Source organism: Tenrec ecaudatus, chromosome 17 (assembly GCF_050624435.1).
Source record: "Tenrec ecaudatus isolate mTenEca1 chromosome 17, mTenEca1.hap1, whole genome shotgun sequence".
In the NCBI taxonomy this organism is placed as follows: Eukaryota; Metazoa; Chordata; class Mammalia; order Afrosoricida; family Tenrecidae; genus Tenrec; species Tenrec ecaudatus.
Window position 1 is genome coordinate 23045394 of NC_134546.1, and position 18328 is coordinate 23063721.

The 18328-nt window shown below is 52.0% G+C and overlaps 1 protein-coding gene across 1 annotated transcript in view; it reads right to left on the reverse strand.

The window, feature by feature from the left end:
- Positions 1-17418, reverse strand: part of XDH (xanthine dehydrogenase) — a 54642-nt gene extending 37224 nt beyond the window's left edge. Inside the window, exons 1-13 of the mRNA XM_075536072.1 lie at positions 17386-17418; positions 17016-17073; positions 14100-14196; positions 12481-12589; positions 11476-11602; positions 10507-10568; positions 7237-7308; positions 6908-6997; positions 5734-5875; positions 4201-4293; positions 3481-3632; positions 1950-2043; positions 646-755 (exon numbers count right to left, since the gene is read on the reverse strand). Of these exons, the coding sequence (XP_075392187.1) occupies positions 646-755; positions 1950-2043; positions 3481-3632; positions 4201-4293; positions 5734-5875; positions 6908-6997; positions 7237-7308; positions 10507-10568; positions 11476-11602; positions 12481-12589; positions 14100-14196; positions 17016-17073; positions 17386-17418 (1239 nt within the window). The remainder of the gene's footprint in view (positions 1-645; positions 756-1949; positions 2044-3480; positions 3633-4200; positions 4294-5733; positions 5876-6907; positions 6998-7236; positions 7309-10506; positions 10569-11475; positions 11603-12480; positions 12590-14099; positions 14197-17015; positions 17074-17385) is intronic.
- Positions 17419-18328: the final 910 nt, after the last annotated feature.

Genomic DNA, 18328 nt, shown 5'->3' on the forward strand with positions numbered 1-18328 from the left:
AAGGGTGTGAAGTGAAATTATTCTTAACTGGAAAAATAATTTGCCCTCCCTCACCACATACACTCCCACAGCCAGGTAGCCCAAGGCACACAGGCAAGGCAGTCAGAGGTGTCCAGGCCTGCCCCAACGGGCCAGAAAAATCTGCTCGTGAGGCAGAAATCCAACAGCGCCAGCCCAGAGCAAGACCCGAATAATGTCTCCTCAATAAGGGCCTGACTCACAGGGAGCCTCTCCTCTTAACACATCATCCCTGCGCTCTTGGCCACAGGAAAACCAGCTCTTCTGACATGGAGGCTCGGAGACGTGGCCACTGAAAGGCTCTCGGAATCGTGTTGTTGACTACCAGCTGGGGATCTCACTGGCTTCCAGGCATGCACCGGGAACCTTCAACTGGCTGGCTCTGTGTCACGGTGACCACGTGGCAGGTAAGTAGAGAAGTCAGGGTTCAGACAAGTGATGCGATGGCTCAGCAGCAGTCAACTACTGCCCAGTTTCTTAGTCCCTGCCCTCCGTGCCCTGCCTCACTGTTCATAGAGAAATAAGGTAGGGACACAATTCCAAGAGGGTGACATTGGTCCCCGAGGCAGACACTCCACCATGGCCAAGGTATGCGTGGTTTCAGGCCCGGTCATGACGACATCTCACCTCTCTGCTGAAGGGGATCTCGATGGAAAGCAGTATCTCCTCTGGACTGAGCAGGGTTTTCCTGTAGCCAGGGAAAAAGGTGTGGTCCATCCGAACAGTCCTCTTGGTGCCTGCACACACACAGAGAAAGGCTTGACCGTGTGGGAAACACAGGAAAACCCACTGGTGGGATTCCTCAAGCTGAACCTCTGGTGTCCACAGTCAGCAACTGACACCAGGAGGGCCAGCCAAGTCCAGCGAGCCATGGGTGCTGGTCAGCACTGTACAGCTGGTTCTTTGAAAGAAAAATAAGGACAAAAACCCTAGACTTATCACCTTGGCCATTTCCTGTGGTGTAAATCCTCCTGCCATGGTCAATTTCAAGCACCTAAGTGACCTCACCGAACGGCAAGCTACAATATGGTAACGCATGGGCCTGAATGTTATCCACTGATAGACCTGCTTGCCAGCCTGTGCCTTGACTGGCGGCTAGGAACTTGTGCTTTGAGTGCGTTCCCACTATTCCCAGAACGAACAACCGAGGCTCGCTGGTCCCCACTGTGGGGACAGTGTTGCTTATGCTGAACGACGGCGGTCCTTCTGGGAGTCTGGAGTTTCTGTCCAGGCCACGCAGCAGGTGCCGAGGTGGCAGGCCCCATAAAAACCGTGAGCCCAGTCTCTAGGGAGCTTCTCTGCTGGAAAAAAATAATGTCACACGTGCTGCCACGGCTTGTTGCTGGGAGACGGACGTGCAGCCTGAGTGCATCCATGGGGAGAGGACTTGGGAGGCTGGTGCCTGGATCATGCGCTTTCCCCCTTGGTTGGTTTTGTTCCGTGTGCTTTCTCTGTAAGGACTCACAGTCCTGTGTGGGCCTGTATGCCAAGGTTAGTGAGACCTCCTGCTGGGTCCGTTACCAAACATGGAGGTGGTTTGTGGGAGCCTCCAACCCCAGACAAGAGGTACAGCTTTTTTGGAAATACACTTAAAAACATAACGTATCTGTTGGTTCACAGACACCGTTCATTTCATTTTGAAGAATGACTGTGTTTAGCAACCAGCTCACAGAACTCCTGAAAGACCAGGGATCGAATCCCGTGAGGCAGCACGAGGCACAGCATCAGGTGGCAGAAGCCGTTGTGGGTTCTGATGCAACAGGGATGGCCCAGCTCTCCTGGCTCCACTGCATTTCCCCACGTTGGCCCCACAGATGGAAGCCTGGGGATCATTGGGCCATTGAACTTGGAGCTGTATTTCTGCAGCAAATGACCTATCACATGGGGCTTTTCTCTCCCAAGTCCCTCTCTCCTGACATCAGGCAACTCACCTAGGGACACGAGGGTCAGTCTGGCCCCACTGGCCATCAGCACAGGGTTGAGGTCGGAGATGGGGCTGGCGTTGATGATATTTCCTCCGATGGACTAGGATGAGAACCGGACGTGATGTGAGAGCCCACCCCAGGCGAGCCTCGATCACACCGCCAGCTTCTGAACTCAGACGTGTAGGTGACCCCCGCTGGGGGGAAAGCCCGAGGACCTGCAGTCTGGGGGGCACATAGCAGCATGGGAAGATCTTGGGTGCCCAGGAGATAAATGGACCACAGTTGAATTCAGAAATTTAGGAATGAAACCTCAGCTCCCAAATTTACCAGTCGGCACAGGGCAACCAGCCCCTTAAACAAATGCATTCATCTACTTATTCCATTTCTCCTGAGCTTTTTCTCAACAGACTCCAGGGGTCCCGGAGGGTTTGCAAATGGAAGATAAAGATCAAGGAAATGGGGTGGGGGGCCTTAGGGAGAACAATCTGCTGTACTGGGATCAGAACTTCCGGGGAACTTGGCAAACAGAAGTGTCACAAGAATCAGATAGAGGGTTCTCATGGTCTAAAAGCAGGAAGAAAACCAGTTTCACCACGGAAACAAAGCCATTCGTGGAAGCAGATTGTAGTAGAACTGGGGAGGTGGGTGGCACCTTCTGGGTTGACGTTTCCTCCTCTATAATCAGAAGTGGTGGGTGTTTGGGGCCGGAAGGAGGAAGTGAGAGTGGACACCATGACCCTCCCCGCCAATATTAATAAAATAATACAAGGACAGAACGGAAAGGTAGCTCTCCTCCAGACATCCAGGTGTGTGAGGCTACAAACGCCATGTGATGATCATGTGTCAGTGGGGAACTGGGGGATTACTCTGAAGCTAATTGTGAGCCGAGGGACCCAGAGGTGGAAGTGTCCCTCCTCCCAGGAGACTCCACTTGTGATTCTCACCAAATCTGAAACAGAAGCCTCCCCCTCACCCGCCCTCCCACCCGCCCCTGACTCTGATGGTCCCAAACACATCTCTCAGTCACCCTCGGCTAGCCTCAGCCAAGTTCAGGAGGAGGGAGGCAGGAGGCCTCCATGTCTCCAAAGCGAGAAAGTGGGGGGTGAAGCCAGGAGGGTTTGTCCAAGTGGTTCACAGACTGCCTTCATCAGAATGACTTCATGGCCTGCCACTGAGCCGAGCTGACCCAGAACAGGACAGGGTGGAACTGCCCCGCTGACTTCTGTGACGGTACCTCTTTTGAGGAGTAGAAAACCCCATCTTCCTCCCCCACCAGATAGTCACTACGCCACCAAAGCTCCTGTAGGACGATCCGGTTAAAAATCCAATTCCTGACTTCTACCTGGATTGAGAATCACAATCTCTGGAGGAGGGGCAGGGGCAGGCATCTGCATTTTAGTGGGCACCCTAGACAATTCTGAACACACAGACATTTGAGGACCCCTAGGCAGAAGCAAGCAGGAGTCTCCCGCAGAAGCTAGAATGGACGCCCTGCCTTCTGCTGCACTGGCCAGTCCCTGGCCAGGGAGGGACTCACCGCCACAGACTTGACCTGCTTCCCGGCAAACCAGCGCAGCTGCTCCAGGATGCCTTGGAACACCTCGGTTTTGTAGGCGGGAAGCTCAGCCACGGCACCCACCAGGGTCTTTTCCACCACACTCAGGGGGCAAGCGGCTCCAAAAGAGATGCCTAGGAAGAGCAGAAACCCAGAATGTTCTCCCTGAGAGCTTTCCGACGCAGCTCCTGTGAACCATGACCGCCACCCAAGACAGGTCGAACCACCCCTCACGTGCGTCTGTAGACAGTGGAACGAGGAGCCCACAGGTTCGAGTCGAAGGCCACACAGCTAATCAAACAGGCAAGCCTCAGCTTGGCTCCCTTTCTCCCCTCCCTCCTTTAAATCAGTGGTGAATCTTAACCCAATCACACCAGGATCTCAGAGATGAAGTCCTGGCATTGGAGCACTGCCTCTCCCCTCTCCTGCGCCCCCACCCCACCCCCGACAGATCCTAATGTGTAGACAGGATTGAGAACCAAAGTCAGAAAACTCACGGCCTTTTACCTGGTGGCCCCTACCATGGTTACTCAGTGGAGAAAAGACAGAGTCATCTTGCCCTGTGCCCCAACCTCCCTCTTCAGGGTGGGCTCAAGGAGGGTGGACGCCCGGGAGAACCCACGCGAAAGCTGCCTGGGAAGACCATCTCCCCTGGGGATGCCCCTCCACCATCAGCCCCTCTGTGGACTTGACCTCCCTTACCCTCGGGTCCATGCTGCACTAAATTCAGCTCCGGGATCCAGGCTGGGCAGACAATCACTGGAAACAGTTTATTCTTAAACTTCATCTCAATGCCTTGAGAGAAATGAGAAACCTGAAGCTGTAAGTTATGAAAACAGAAAAGACCCTGACTTCATTTTTTTCCTCCCACAACGACACATAAAATATAGGCTCTGGAGGTAAATCAAAAAGTATTGCTCATGGGGCTTCAGTTCATATGTTCATGGGTTATTCTGAACAAAAGAAGTCTAAGCATGTCTCTATAAACCACGATGGCTGCAGACAAGTTCGCTCCAATAACATGCTTGTCCTAGTATCGGTAGGTTGCCTTCAAAAATAAAAAACAAAACTCATCACGATCGAGTTGATTCCAACTCAGTGAACCTCTAGAGCTAAGTAGATTTCTGAGACTGTAACTCTTTACAGGAGTAGAAAGCCCCATCTTTTTCTCGAGGAGCTGCTGGTGGATTTGAACTGCTGACTTTGCACTTAGCATCCCAACATGGGACCACTGCACCAGGGAGAGTCCCTTTGACCAAAGACAGCCATCCCGTGGTTAAGTTGATGGTTTTGTATGGCCTGTGAATGATGTTATAAATGTCCATATGGGCTCTGGCAGAAAAAAGGTTCCCCACTTCTTCCTGCCTTACAGGGCCACTATAGGTCAGAATTGGCTTGACAGTCCTCATCAGCAGTGGGGTTCTCTGCAGTCTCTCCCTGTTCCTCACAGGCATCAGGACTGGGTATTATGCACCGTGAGTCTCCCTGAACTCTGGAAGCCAGTGAGCATGTTGTGAGCTTCCATGCCTCAGCTGACGGCACCCTAGCATAAGGGGCCACAGTGCTAGGTGACTCAAACATACTCACCCTTGAACTCCTACTCTCTTACCACAGCACCCCCAAAAGGCAGGGTACAAGCAGTGGTGTCTGTGGAACCCCTGTCAGGCACTGACCAAGACCCACATCGATCCCTTCTCCCTCGACTGGGAGAGCGCTGTAGCGAAGGAATCAAGTCGAACTTGCCTTTGCCTCCCTAAGTCCTCCCAGCATGCCTGGCTCATGTTTGGCAGAAAAGTCAGCATTATGAAAGGACCAGATTCATTCCTCAAAGCAACCCTCTGCATGCAGTGTGATTACGATCCCCCTATATCAGTGACCAACCCACAGTGACCTCATGTGTCTTGATGCGTCATGTCTCAACTGTGCTCCATGGGATTTTCAGGGGCCGAGTTTCCAGAAGTGCCCCCCTTTTTTCCACAGCACCTGGTGAGAACTCAAACCTCTAAACCTTTCCATTTGCAGCTGAGCAGGTTAACCATTGGCTCCACATTTTTAAAAAAGGGGACTCAAGGGGAAGGAGAAGGAACCTTTCTGAGGACAGAAAGGGTTTCAACCAGGTCCATGAAACTCCAAGATCAGAGGTCTTTGCAGGAATCAAAGCACCCAGGCTTCCTCAGTGGGAAAGAGCCCATCAGCACCCTGGCCCCCAACCCCAGGGCTGTCCCGGGTCCTCACCGATCTCCGTGTTCCCTACCACCAGCTTGGCATCGGGGTGCTGAGACTTGAGTTCGAGCAGTTCATTGAGGGTGGAGGCCTGGATCCACGTGACACGCTCCCCTTCAAAGCACAGCTTCTTCTGAGGAGCATCTTTCAGCCTCTGTGAAAGAAAGGGCGCTCATGACACTGCCTCCTTCTATGTCCGTGCTCCAGATACATTATTTTAAGTCCGTTACGGGATCAACTCTTCTACTGATTTATTGGATGCTGAATTAAGAATGAAAATGTATGTTGGATGGGTTGTAGAGGAATGAACAATAGGTATTGAGGCAAGAACTCTATGGAGCTTTTACATGTACATGATCTTCTTTAGTGTGTAGAAGACACAGTTTTAGAGGCAAAAGAGGAGCGTGGAGATCAATGAGGCTATGGAACCAAATGAAGGCCACCCAGCAACAAGAGACCTGAACTGACTTTGACAGGAATCCCAGGCTCCATGGTCTCCGAGTAGCCTTAGGGATTGAGGATGGGTGGGACCGGCGAACCCCAAAGTAATGAATGATTTTATTTCAAGGTTTCCCAGTTGAGAGAAAGGTGCTGTGACCGCCTGCCCCAAAGCCACTTTTCTCTGGCCCCTTGAGCCTGCAAGAGACCTCCATCTGCTCCAAACACTGGAGACACCTGTCCTTGGAAAGCCTTCTGAGACGGTCTTGATTAGTTGCCTGCCAGAATGTTGGCGTAAAAGAACGCAATCGTCAAAGTGAGAAAATGAGTTTGAGAGGCGGCCTTGTGTCTTTTGATCACAGCTGTTGTTTTGTTTGGTTTGGGTTGTTTGTTTGTTTGTTTGCTTGCTTGCTTGCTTGTTTGATGAAAGTACTGCTTCAAGTGAGAACGGGCAGCTTGGGGAGTCTTGCGTTCACCTGTCCCTGCCTTGCTGGTCCTCACGACCTGACAAGGAATATCAAGTGAGTCAAGATTGACGTGTAATTAAAGAAAGACAGTGCACTCTGTGAACACATAACACACAGGGACTAGCAGGGGTGTCGCAAGAGAGGAAGGACAATCAGGGTTGTATTCTAAATGAATGACAAGCAGGACACAGCGGCCCCCCTGTAGGAATGAAAGCAAAACAAGTCCCCAGGGGTTCCTAGTACAGAGATGGGCTTGGGCCTCTCCCTGGGGCATCACCTACCAGCAACTCTGGGGGGAAGATAGGCTCCTGGGTCGGATCCAGGGGCATGAAGTCCTCGGGGTTGAATAAAGATGACGAGAGAGTGACCTCCTACGAGAAAGAACCAATCAACGTTACAGATGTTTCTCTTTTCTAATAAGCACCCCTTCACCAGAGCCCATTGTTCCCAGCCTCCAGCAGAGAGTAGGAAGGCAAGCCACTCCTGGGAAGTGGGGGCAGGAAGCTCTTTCTTGTTGGAGGACCCAGGGCCCATGTCACCCCCTCAGAGTCCAGGGTAGAAGGGACTGTTGTGGGGCAGCATCGTCGCCACGAGGGAACACTCCACTTACCGTGAGGTTATTCTTCTGACTCATGCAGCAGTTTGGGTTGTCCACATTTCCGCCACAGCATCCGCCACCATTCTAGAGAGATGACCGACATTCACACAGGGCCACGTACAGGCTCCTTACAGACGCTAGAGATCTAGATTCCTCCCATGCAGGGAAATCCAGCTCTGACACCTCCATGCCCGTGTGCTTCTCCGGGCAGAACTGAGACCACTGCTAGTTTCTCATCCGATTGGCCTACGTCGATGAACTCTATCAGGATAACACATAGGGCCCTTCCCCAGAGGCAAGAAAGAACTGGACTCTCCTGAAACAAAATCCTTGGAAAGCTAGGCCACACTGCATCCGAACATTCTCATGGATACTTCCCTAGGAAGCGTCGATGAGAGAGATCACCATCAGTTGTCTCAGCAGTTCAAGATCCTGTACTTCTGGATCTTGCTGGCTGGCTTCCCTAGGGAGTGCCCACCAAGCATGCTTAAAGACCTGTGCTAAATCTAGAACTGTGTGAAGCCTGCCTATGGCCCCACCACAGTGGATTTAGGCACTTCTTCCTGGAAAATTAGTCACCCATGGCCCTTGCCTATGGACTTGCACTGCAGGAAGGGTGTCAGAACAATTGCCGTCCTCCGTGGGGTGGGGACTTCCCCTGAATGCCAATAACAGAGAATAGAAAAAACCCAGAGTTGCTGCTTTCCAGAACCAGGGCACTGCAAAGTAGCAAGGGGTGTATTCACCTGGGTCGGCCTGACAGATACACCCCAAGAAGGCAGGAGCCACTTCCGAACCACAGCCTCGCGCTGAGGGTCAACAGTGGGGCCACTTGGAGGCACAGCCCTGGCACATTCCCAGGGCAGGCAGGGCAGTCCTGGAGGAGCTGCTGCTGGAGGAGGGCAGCTCTTCCGCTGCAGAGCCAGGGGGCTCCCCATGTAGCACTGGTATGTCCCTGGGGCTGTGTCCCATCCACTAGCCTTCTGAGAAACGAAAGCTTTCCCAGGTCTGTGACGGTGGCCTTTGAGTCCCTGTGAGCACTAGGAGGTGACGGCATGAGAAGACCCCTCTCTTGCCTTGTCCCTCTGGCTGCAGAGACCCCTCCTGCATCCACAGCATCTGTTGGGTACCCAGTGCTGCTCTAGTTCGGCCATCTCTCCTTGCCCCTCCCATCTGTGTTGACAAAGGAAGGGGTTCCACTTGAGCAGGGCACCTCTTCTCAGCAGCATGCATGGAAGCTGCCTCTCTGGGAGAGGGAATGACGCAGGGAATTGCCAGGCCATCTGGGAAGGCTGCTGCCCTCAAGGTCTGCTGTGGTTAGAGAACGCCCATGACTTCCCTCCCGACATCTCTCCTGGGCTCAGAGGACGAACCCTACTGGGCTTTTTCAGATCCTGTGCCTGTTCCTATGGAAATGTCATAGTGTCGTGGTTTCTCATCAGGCTGTGATCCACCTGATCGGCAGTTCAAAACCACGAGCAGCTCCCAGGGAGAAACACTGAGCTTCCTACTGCCGGGGAATCGCTGTGAGTTAGCATTGACTCGGTGGCAGTGGGTTTTGTGTTTTTGTCCTTAGTGCCTGTTTTCAGAGCTGCTCTGTCCCCTTCCTTGCTGCTGGAGGGATCTTGGGGTTTCCAGCTGTGGACACCGTGTCTGCCTCAGCAGAGGCACCTCACATGTTTTCTTGTGTGTGCTTTGAACAGAACTAGACAGCCTCGCTTGTTAGTGCGGGGTTCAAACATGAGTGAACGAACAGAGGCTCTGTACAAAGGCCTGGGAGTCTCCTGTGCGCAGCAGGCTCCAGCTGCAGAATGCACTGTGTTGGTGTCCTGGTTGCTCGGGGCTCCTCGGGGGCTGTGGACAGTCAGAGGGAGAGAGGGGCTGACATGCAGTGAAAGCAGGAGCCTCTTTAATGAGAGAAACCCTCAAACCAGGGAAGGAGCATACTGTCAGGAAGGCAGGCTAGATTCTGTCTCTTGGAGCAGCCTCCTGAAGTAAGCAGGTGGGAAAGATGAACCGCCGTTTGTTTTCAGTGAACGAGTGAAGCTCAGAGAGGGGCTAATGGCGGAAACGTACCAGCAGCAGCATTCACAGTGGCCACGTATTCAATACTTACAACGTGTCGGGCATGGTTCGGAGGGCTTTCCAAGAAGGGATTTTTAGCCCACACAGCAAGGCAGGTATCAGCATCATTCCCACTTTAGAAACAAGGGAGTTTTCCCAAATCCAGGAACCCATTAAGTGATGGAAGGTGCCCTTGAACCCCGGTGTACAGGCTCCAACTATGTTTTTTATCCTTGTGTTGTCCTTTATATATGCGCCTGCTGCTCCTTCGTCAATCACTGCCTCCCCGGGGCATGCTGCCGTACCAGCTGCAGCCTCCTTGGCTGAGATGTGCCCATCCTAACCCAAACCAGCACACACATACATGCACACGGCCCGGGAAACCCAAACCCAAGCAGCCCGGTCGATTCTGACTGATGGTGACACCCTCTACCCCCACCCCCACGCCCCGTTGTCACAGAGTTGAACAGCTCCCCGGGGTTTTCCTGACTGGAACCTTTTCGGAACCAGGTTGACTGGTCTGTCATCTGCAGCGCCAATCCTAGGGGGTCAGTGGAAATAGTAATTCCCATAATCCTGCCCTTCATCCAGAGTCAAGTGGAAACGAGATTATTTGATGGCAGTGAGGAGTGACTTGACTCAGTTGGAAAAGATTAGGAGGTTCTGCCAAGAGAGGAGAGTATAGCTCTCTGTGTTCTTTGACACATGGCGGTGGTCTGTCTGGGTTCATATCAGCAAAGCCTGGCTGTAGTTTCCTAAACTCAATTGCCTGGACTCTGCAGGAGTTCCCAAGTGCTCGAAGTCCAGTAGAGTACCAATGGCAGAGGGCCACCAGGAAGCGGTGCAAGTGCGGACTCAGGAGTGTGCTCATTAAAAGTCATTGCAGCACTTGGACCTGGACTCAGCGCTCCAGAACCCAAGGAAAAGTTACCAAGCCCCAAGGCATTGGAGGACGTCAACGATTGGGCACCACGCCTCTTCCACAAATGGTTCTGCAGACCTTCGGTGGCAGGAATGCCCCCCATGACATCAACAAGGACCCCTGCCCATGCCCAGCCCAATACCAAAGGCAGAGCCCACTCCCAGTGGCCAAGGCCCCCAACAAAGGGACTCATTAACTGGTCATCTTCTCTGTTTCCTTTCATGAAGTGCAGCAGGCCCTTGGCCTCCCTCCAAGCTGAGGAGCCTATGTGTCGCTGCTTGGGGAGCAGGGCTTACCTTGGCAAAGGTCCGGAAGCCCTGTATGATGGGTCTGTAGCCTGTGCAGCGGCACAGGTTTCCTGGGGACCAAGAAAAATGCCACAGTGTGAGTGCAGGCCCCAGAGCAGGTTGGGAGCTGTGACGTGCCTAATCCCTCTGCCGGGGGGAATATTTTACCACTGTGTCTTGGCACCTTGTTTCCTTTGCCAGGATGGTCCCCATTCCCCCACCCCCTTCCTGCTGCCCCTTCTATTCCATCCATGTATTTAATACACTCTCACTGCTTCCTCCAGAAAGCCTCCCTAGAATGCCCAGACTGAGCCAGGCGTCCCTCCTAAGTGCTCCTGAATGCGTATTATAAGCTCTCAGCCCATCCCCTGAGAGGGGGGGATGTGGGGAGGCCAGTGCGTCTCTCATTCCTGTGCCTTTGGTGCCTCACAGACCGTAGGAGTTAGTAAAACAGGCTGAATAAATGAGCTGTCACAATGGTGAAAGAAGAAGGAGATTTCCATACTCGATCCAGAGAAACAGACGCAAGGTCTGCACTCTCAGCCTATCGCAAGAGGTCAAGTGGGCAAGCCAGTCTCTTCCCACGGCTCGGGGTCCTGGCTGTCTTTCTCAGAGGCAGCCTCTGCCCAGCGGAATCCTGTCCTTCTAAGTGCTTCGACGAAGTGGAGTCCTAGCACTGGCCTCTCTCTCCTCCTGTGCCAGCCACCCAGGGCTGACTCCGCTCTGTCGCTGGGAGAGGACAGGAAGGCAGCTCAGGAAAATGAACACAGAGGCAGGCAATCCAGCTGGTGTCTACACTTCCTAGGCGTTCTCCCAAAGAAAGGACAGCTGCCGCTCAAGCAGCCCACAGCCACCGGGTTGGGTGACCAGAGTCTATACCAGCACTAGACACTCATAGCCAATTCCTGACTCTCTGCCTGGCCCTGCCCTGTCCTGCAGGGCTATTGCATCTCCCAGGCTGCGCCCAAAGACCCCTACCTTGGAAGGCATCCTCAATCTCCTCTATGGTGGGCTCAGGCTGATTCCGGAGCAGCGTGTACATGCTCATGACAATGCCAGGCGTGCAGAATCCACACTGGGAGCCATGGCTTTTGGCAATTCTCTCCTGTAAGGAACAGATGTGATCATGCTGGCTGCTGGGTGGGGAGTGGCTTGTGTTGGGTGAGAGTAAAGGCAGGGGTAACAGGATACTAGAGTAGTCTAGGCAAGAGAGGTGGGGCCCCAGTGGAGTAGTGGTTATGAGTTGGGCTGCGATCCCTATGATCAGCAGTTCAAAACCACCACCTTCTCCGTGGGAAAAAGACTGGGCTTTCTACTCCCGTGAACAGTTACAGTCTTGGAAACCCACAGGGGATCGCTGTGAGTCCACACTGACTCGCTGGCAGGGAGAGGCGAGGGAGCAGGATGGTTGAGGCTGAGACAAAAGGAAGGCTTTGTAGTGGGTTTTGTAGGACTATATTTGTTCATGGGCTGGGAGAGGTGGATACAAGAATGAATCATGGACAACATTCAGATTTTGATCTTTAGGGAGCTACCTAGAGACAGTCCTGCCATTGGTGCAGATGGAGGAAGACCAGGGAGGAGAGAAGTTTGTGGAAAAAATAAGACCCAGTCAAGTTTGGAAATCAGAGAGTCATTGAGTGATGCCAAGCGCCCAGGTGGAAACATGAATACAATTTCTGCAGTTGAAGGTACACAGGGCAGTGCCATTGGCACACAGGTGGTGTTAGGTTCCCCAGGAAAGAGTGTGAAGGTTCAGCACCCAGGGGACATGGGGGCGGGGCCATGCCACCTGTCTCCTTGGCTCAGACCACAAAACAGCCAGCCCAAGACCCAAGCAAATCCGCAGCCTTGACGGGAACTGCGTGGCTCTGCACCCCAGCCGCCCAGCCCGCGTGCCTCGGTTACCTGCACAGGGTGCAGCCTTGACGGGAACTGCGTGGCTCTGCACCCCAGCCGCCCAGCCCGCGTGCCTCGGGTTACCTGCACAGGGTGCAGCCTTGGCTTGGTGCTCCCTATCCCTTCCACGGTCGTCACGGCCACGTGGTGCAGGGAGCAGATGGGGGCCAGACAGGCATTGGCAGAGAAGTGTCTAGGAGCCCACATTAAGGTCATTCCATTGTCCACTCAGGTCACCCACGTAGCGCTGGGTGCAAGGTGGCTGAGACTTTGTGAGGGTTTCTTTCCCATCACTGTAGAGTACGCTCAACTCCCACACACAGGTGTCCTTACCGCGACACCTGACTCCGGCTTCGAAAGCTAGGAAGCGGTTTCCCAGGGGAAGCCTGAGTCCCTGCAGAGTCTTGGCATGTTGGATATCAGTACACTCAAGTTCTCTGAGCTGGAGGCAAGCCAGCCAGCCAGGGTCACCTGAGCTGCCTCGTACTCAGCCCTGGTCTAGATGCAAAATCAAGAGGAAGTTCGTGGTGGGTCCCAGCACGGAAATTCGCCCCTCCCTCTGCAAGATCCTTTCAACCCTCCAGAACCTGCAGTGGCTTGTCTCTGCCTTCACCTGCCTGTACTCTTCCCTTCTTTTACAGGTAGAAGAGAGGTGGGAAATCCCCAGCAACACAAGACACTAGTCCCTGACACAGCACGTCTTCACATTCGTCGCTGCATTCACCACCCAGTCATCGACGTGATCCACATCCGTGATTAAGCGCCCACTCTATGCCAGGCACTATGCTGAGGGCTGGGAAGATAAAGGTGAAGAAAATGAGATCTTTGACCTTCAAAAGCCTCCCAGGAGGGTTAGCCTGGTGGAGAACAGAGACTTAGAAGAAAAGACCTTCCAGTCTCAAGAAAGCCTGGCCTGATACAAAGGCCACAACCTTAACAGGGACGGAGCTTTGGTAAGTTGACAACAGGCTCAGTGAACGGAGTGCTGGACCCATCGGTGAAAAAGCAAACTGGAGAGGAATCCTGGGGCACACGGTGCACTGAGCAAGGCGATTGGCCCTTAGCTGGGGAGCAATGGAGAACTATGAAAGGGTTTTGCAGGGAATGAGATGAACCTGAATGTAAGAAGAGTCATCTTATCAGCAGTTCACAGCCTTGCCGATACTTACAAGCCCAGAAGATACTTCCTAAGTCATCATTCTCCAACTTTTCTGCCCACAATCAGAACCTACCAGGGAGTATCGCAGGAGTGTCATGTCGTTGGGAGTCGCCCTCTTAAAGTTGCGGTACATGTTTGTTTGCTTGTTTGTTTTTCATTGGGGGGGATGAAAACCAGGACTGACGAACCTATAGAGTCAACAAGTGGAATAGGGTTTGGGGGCAGGGGACAAAAAGTGGGTGGTAGGGTGAAGGGGGTAATGCTGACCAGGGGTCCCTAGAGGGAAAAACATGTTTGGAAATTGATGGTGGTAGCAAATGTCCGATTCTGCTGGACGTGATTGAACTATGGAATGATTTGATATATGAATTTATCCCAGCTAACAATAACAAAAAAAAGAACCTACCAAACCCGGCAGAGATTCACGTGCACTTGAGCACACACACTCCCACACACACTCACAGCCGGACTCATGCTGACTCCCCCCCGCCCCCCGCATTCAGCTGTCATCCGGGAGGGACATCAGCCAGCAGGCAAAGGATACATGATCTTGTTCTGGAGACGATCATACTTGGAAAGCATGACAGTGCAGGCCCCGCAGCCCCCTTCTCCGCAGCCAAGCTTGGTGCCGCTCAGTCCCACTGGGTGGTCCAGGGTTAAGGAACACGGATGTAGGGAAAGGTGCCCTGGCAGGCAAGGACTGGGCAGAGCTGCCTTGACACGGTCGTCTATTGCCCACCCAGGCTCAGGCCCTTCGCCAACTCACACCTTCTTACCCAGAGAGGCTGCCCATGGCTCTGGGAGAAGAGAGTGAGCCAACTCCACTGGACAGAAAAGGAAAGGCAACAGAGTCCATTGGACAGCACCTAAGTATCCTCCCCTGGGACTCAAGTGCTAAGGCTTTCCAGTTCTGGAAACTTCCCTTGGGAACAGAGTCTTCAAGACATGGTCTTGTGTGTCCTCAGCCCTTGGTCTCACTGAGCAAGTCATTCACGTGACTCAGGCAGCCCATCACGGGCAGCCCTCCTCTCTATACAATGAGAGCACTCGGGTCACAATGGGAGATTGACCTGTCCTGGGACATTCTGAGACCCAGCTTTTCACTGGGAACCATTTGGGTTGATGAAGTCCCAGGAACCAAAATTAGGGCTGGAACCAGGATCACTTGAACACCCGGCCCATAGCCTAGGAAGATGGATATGGAAGAGCCCTTTGCAATCCTAGTTCAGGATTGCAGCCACCACTTAGGTCTCCTGGGAGAAAGAGGTCACCTGATCCTTCACAGTTTGGAAAGTGCCTCCCAGGCCATTCTAGAGAAAAGCGATGATGGTGACGGGTATTTTTCTGAGACACAGAGACTAGATTACTGGCATTTGCTGAGGGCTTCAGGCCTCCAAGCCACCTGGCTCGCACTGATGTCAGAGGGAGCTGAGATTATAATTGCCTGGTCACTTATAATGTCCAAGCTACAAATAAGTCACGAGATAGCTAGCATCTTATAATGGAAAAGCACTTACGCCCCTGTGCCTGTTTAACCGTCACCATAATGTGGTTAGCAGATGGGGCTGGACCAATTTCTTGTCATATTAAAAACAAACAGACACAGCTTAGCAGTAGCATCTTGTATGGTACTGGCACCATGGTACCATACAAGATAACCCAGGGATTCGTGCTGTCTTGAGTGTTAGGAGCCCAACACTGTCATCTGACCGGATCTGGTGTACACCCTGCTCACACTGCCTCTTGACAATCACATCTGGGGAGCAATTTCAATGTCCTAAGATATTATTTTCCCTAATCTGGCTAGATGAATGTCAGTTAAAAAAGGTGTTGTTATAAAATCAGACACTTTTCTTAATCCAAAATATGAAGCTACTGTTTCTTGACATATGCGCCATCTAGGTCTGTACCCTATCAGAGGTGGCATTTCTGGTGGCACCACATCAATAGAACAGTGAAGGCATTCAAACGGTGTTCTTCTAGGTTCTCAGACTATTTCCATACCCTGAAATCCCAACAGGTATAGAGGATCTTACAGAAGCCCTCGCCACTCGAGTGAAGAATATTGTAACCTCTCTAAAGAGTCACCTGCCTCCAATGCCTCCGTGTACCTGTCACATCCACAACGGATCACACCTTGCAATGTAGTGAATTATGGATATCACTTCTATCCATAGCCTCTGTGACTCCCACAAACAACCTTCATTTTCCTGATCGGGCTGGGGGAGCATTGTGGTTGGATTGTGACGCAGCTGTGAGCGACTGCTAACAGGAGTGATTGGGATGGCCACCCTGCTGGGTATAAAATAAGCTGTCTCAGAAACAAGAAGAGAGGTCACTACTATAAGCAAGAGAGAAGATCCAGGAATGCAGCACATTCTTTGGACCCTGAAATTCCTGCTCATTGAATGTCCTTGGTCTAGGAGATGACAGCCTTGACCCCAGAGGAGCAGCAACAGCAGAAGAAGGGTCTGGGGCTTGGGGCAGAACATGAGGCAGAGTGGTGGACTTCCGGGCCCACAGAGCAAGTGCATGGAGTCCTTTGGGGCAATGGGGTGGCTCTGGTACTTAATTGGAGAGTTGGTTCTGCTGACCCATGGAGCTGGAGCCGGTGGCTTTGAGTTGAGTGGCATGCCCCTTGGGCATTCATTAGCAGTCTGAAAAGAGTTTTGTAACATTGCCCAAGCATAGTAGAGGCCAGACCGAGAGGTTGAGCATTTCTTGCCTGAATTGTAACCTGTTAACTCCATTAATGAACTTCATAATCATGAGTAAGGTCTGAGAGTTCTGAATTATAGACCCAGCTGGAAAGTAGACAGTGCTGTGGGAGATAGGGTTTGTATCAGAAGACTAGGGATGCCTGCCTGACTTTAGCCTCATAGGACTCAGCCAGAGGCAGCTCATCCTGTAGATGGTGAGTGTCCTTGTTGCTTATAAAGTCAGAGGGCAGATTCTACCCCATGCCGCTTCCTCATTAAGCAGACTTCTCCACAACTCTCCACCAGAGACATCCCTTTCCCAACAAAGACAATCCCCCTGCTTTTTCCTCTCCACCCAGGCAGAAACCTGGAAACCTTTATTTCTCTTGTTGCTCAACAGAGTTCACCTAAGGAAGCCCCACCCTTCTCCTTCCTGGAGGGCCTTCCTGAATAGTTCACTTTAGAACCCGGGATGTACTAGTCTTACCTGGAAGAAACCTTAGTCAGCATCCTGATCCGCCCTCTCGTTGGACAGCTGAGAATTTCCGAACCAAAGAACTCAAATGTCTGCCCGAGGGCACACAGCTAGTGAGGACCAGACGACAACTAGAACACAGGCCCAGACTCCTCCTCATTCAGCGTTCCCTCCTCTGCAGCCATCACCTCCTTCCTGGTCATTGTGAAATGATGGAGGAGCCCCAGAATGGGTCTCTGCTGTCCCCTCTCCCTCATCCCCACCTGCTACTCCAAAGTCAGGATACACTTTCTTCTTAGGTAAACCAGCAGCGTTGTCTCCGGGTCGGCAAGTTTCTCCACCACCTTCAAAAAAAGAAGAAAATGCAGATCACCTTGAACAATTGTTCTGCAATGTTTTCCCTCTTCCTGCAGTGTGTCATTCATGAATTTGAAGGCAGCATGGACAAATACTAAATAAGTACTAAAACGAAGGCTTTTTCCTTTCTTTTTCTTTCTTTCTTTCTTTTTTTTGTTGTTGTTGCCTTGATGCCTTCTCAGGAATGACCCTCTTAACTATAAGTCAGAGTATGTGCATGCTGACAGGCTTAAATTCTCAAATTCCCCACGACAGTTTAGCTCTGAATTCGCCATCGAAAACTCAGGTGCTGAACCTACCATGTAGGCGGACGAAGACCAACCAAAGCCCATTGTCATTGAGTCCCTTCCAACCGATCCCCACCTCCGCCCCACCCTGGTGTTTCAGAGTAGAACTGAGTCACAGAGTTTTCTTTACAACGCAGATCACTACTGTCTTCTTCCTCAGTGCCATCGAATCTGAATGGCTAACTTCTAGTTCGTTGTTCAGCTGGAAACTTTTAACCAAGGCAAGCCCCCTTCCAGTCAAATATGCCTTTTCCTTTCCAGCTGCTAGAGCACACCAATGACACCGCCAGCCCTGGGATCTCAGCTTGGCCTCCTGAAGGGTTTGTACCCAGACTCACACTGAGAATGTCGAGAGCCAATCTCTTGGGTAGAGAAGTACTGTGTCCTACAAGCTTTGGCAGGCAACAAAATTAAGACGTGTCATAAACGGAGCGGGGAGATCTCAAACCTGAAGGTCGTGAACAGTATGTTCTATAAACTGGGGAAGGGTGTCAATAAAGTGAGTTGCCGATAAATCTGAAGCCCTTCGTCCATTATCCAGGGTAAAAGATTTGGGGTCCGTAGAATGAGAGCCACAAACATATTTGTGGTAAGGGTTTCCTGAGAGAGAACTGTATGGTAAGTGGACATCTTGATAAGGCAAAAGAACAGCAGGTTCTGCCCCCACCCCCTTCAGAGCTAGAAGCTTTCTATAGCTCTATGCAGTGTTGGGAATACGGTCTGTACTGTGTAAGCATGAGCGATAAGCTTGACAGACCAGGTGGAAGAAATGGTAATGTTGGGCTTGTTAGAACAAAGGCATATGAATGATTGCTATATGTGTAGGCAGGTACAGATCAGAGCTGAAAGCACAGGGAATCCAGGACAGATCAACCCCTCAGGGCCAATAATGAGAGTAGCAATACCAGGAAAGGAAGGCAAAGATGGGAGGAGAAAAGGGGAACCAATCACAATG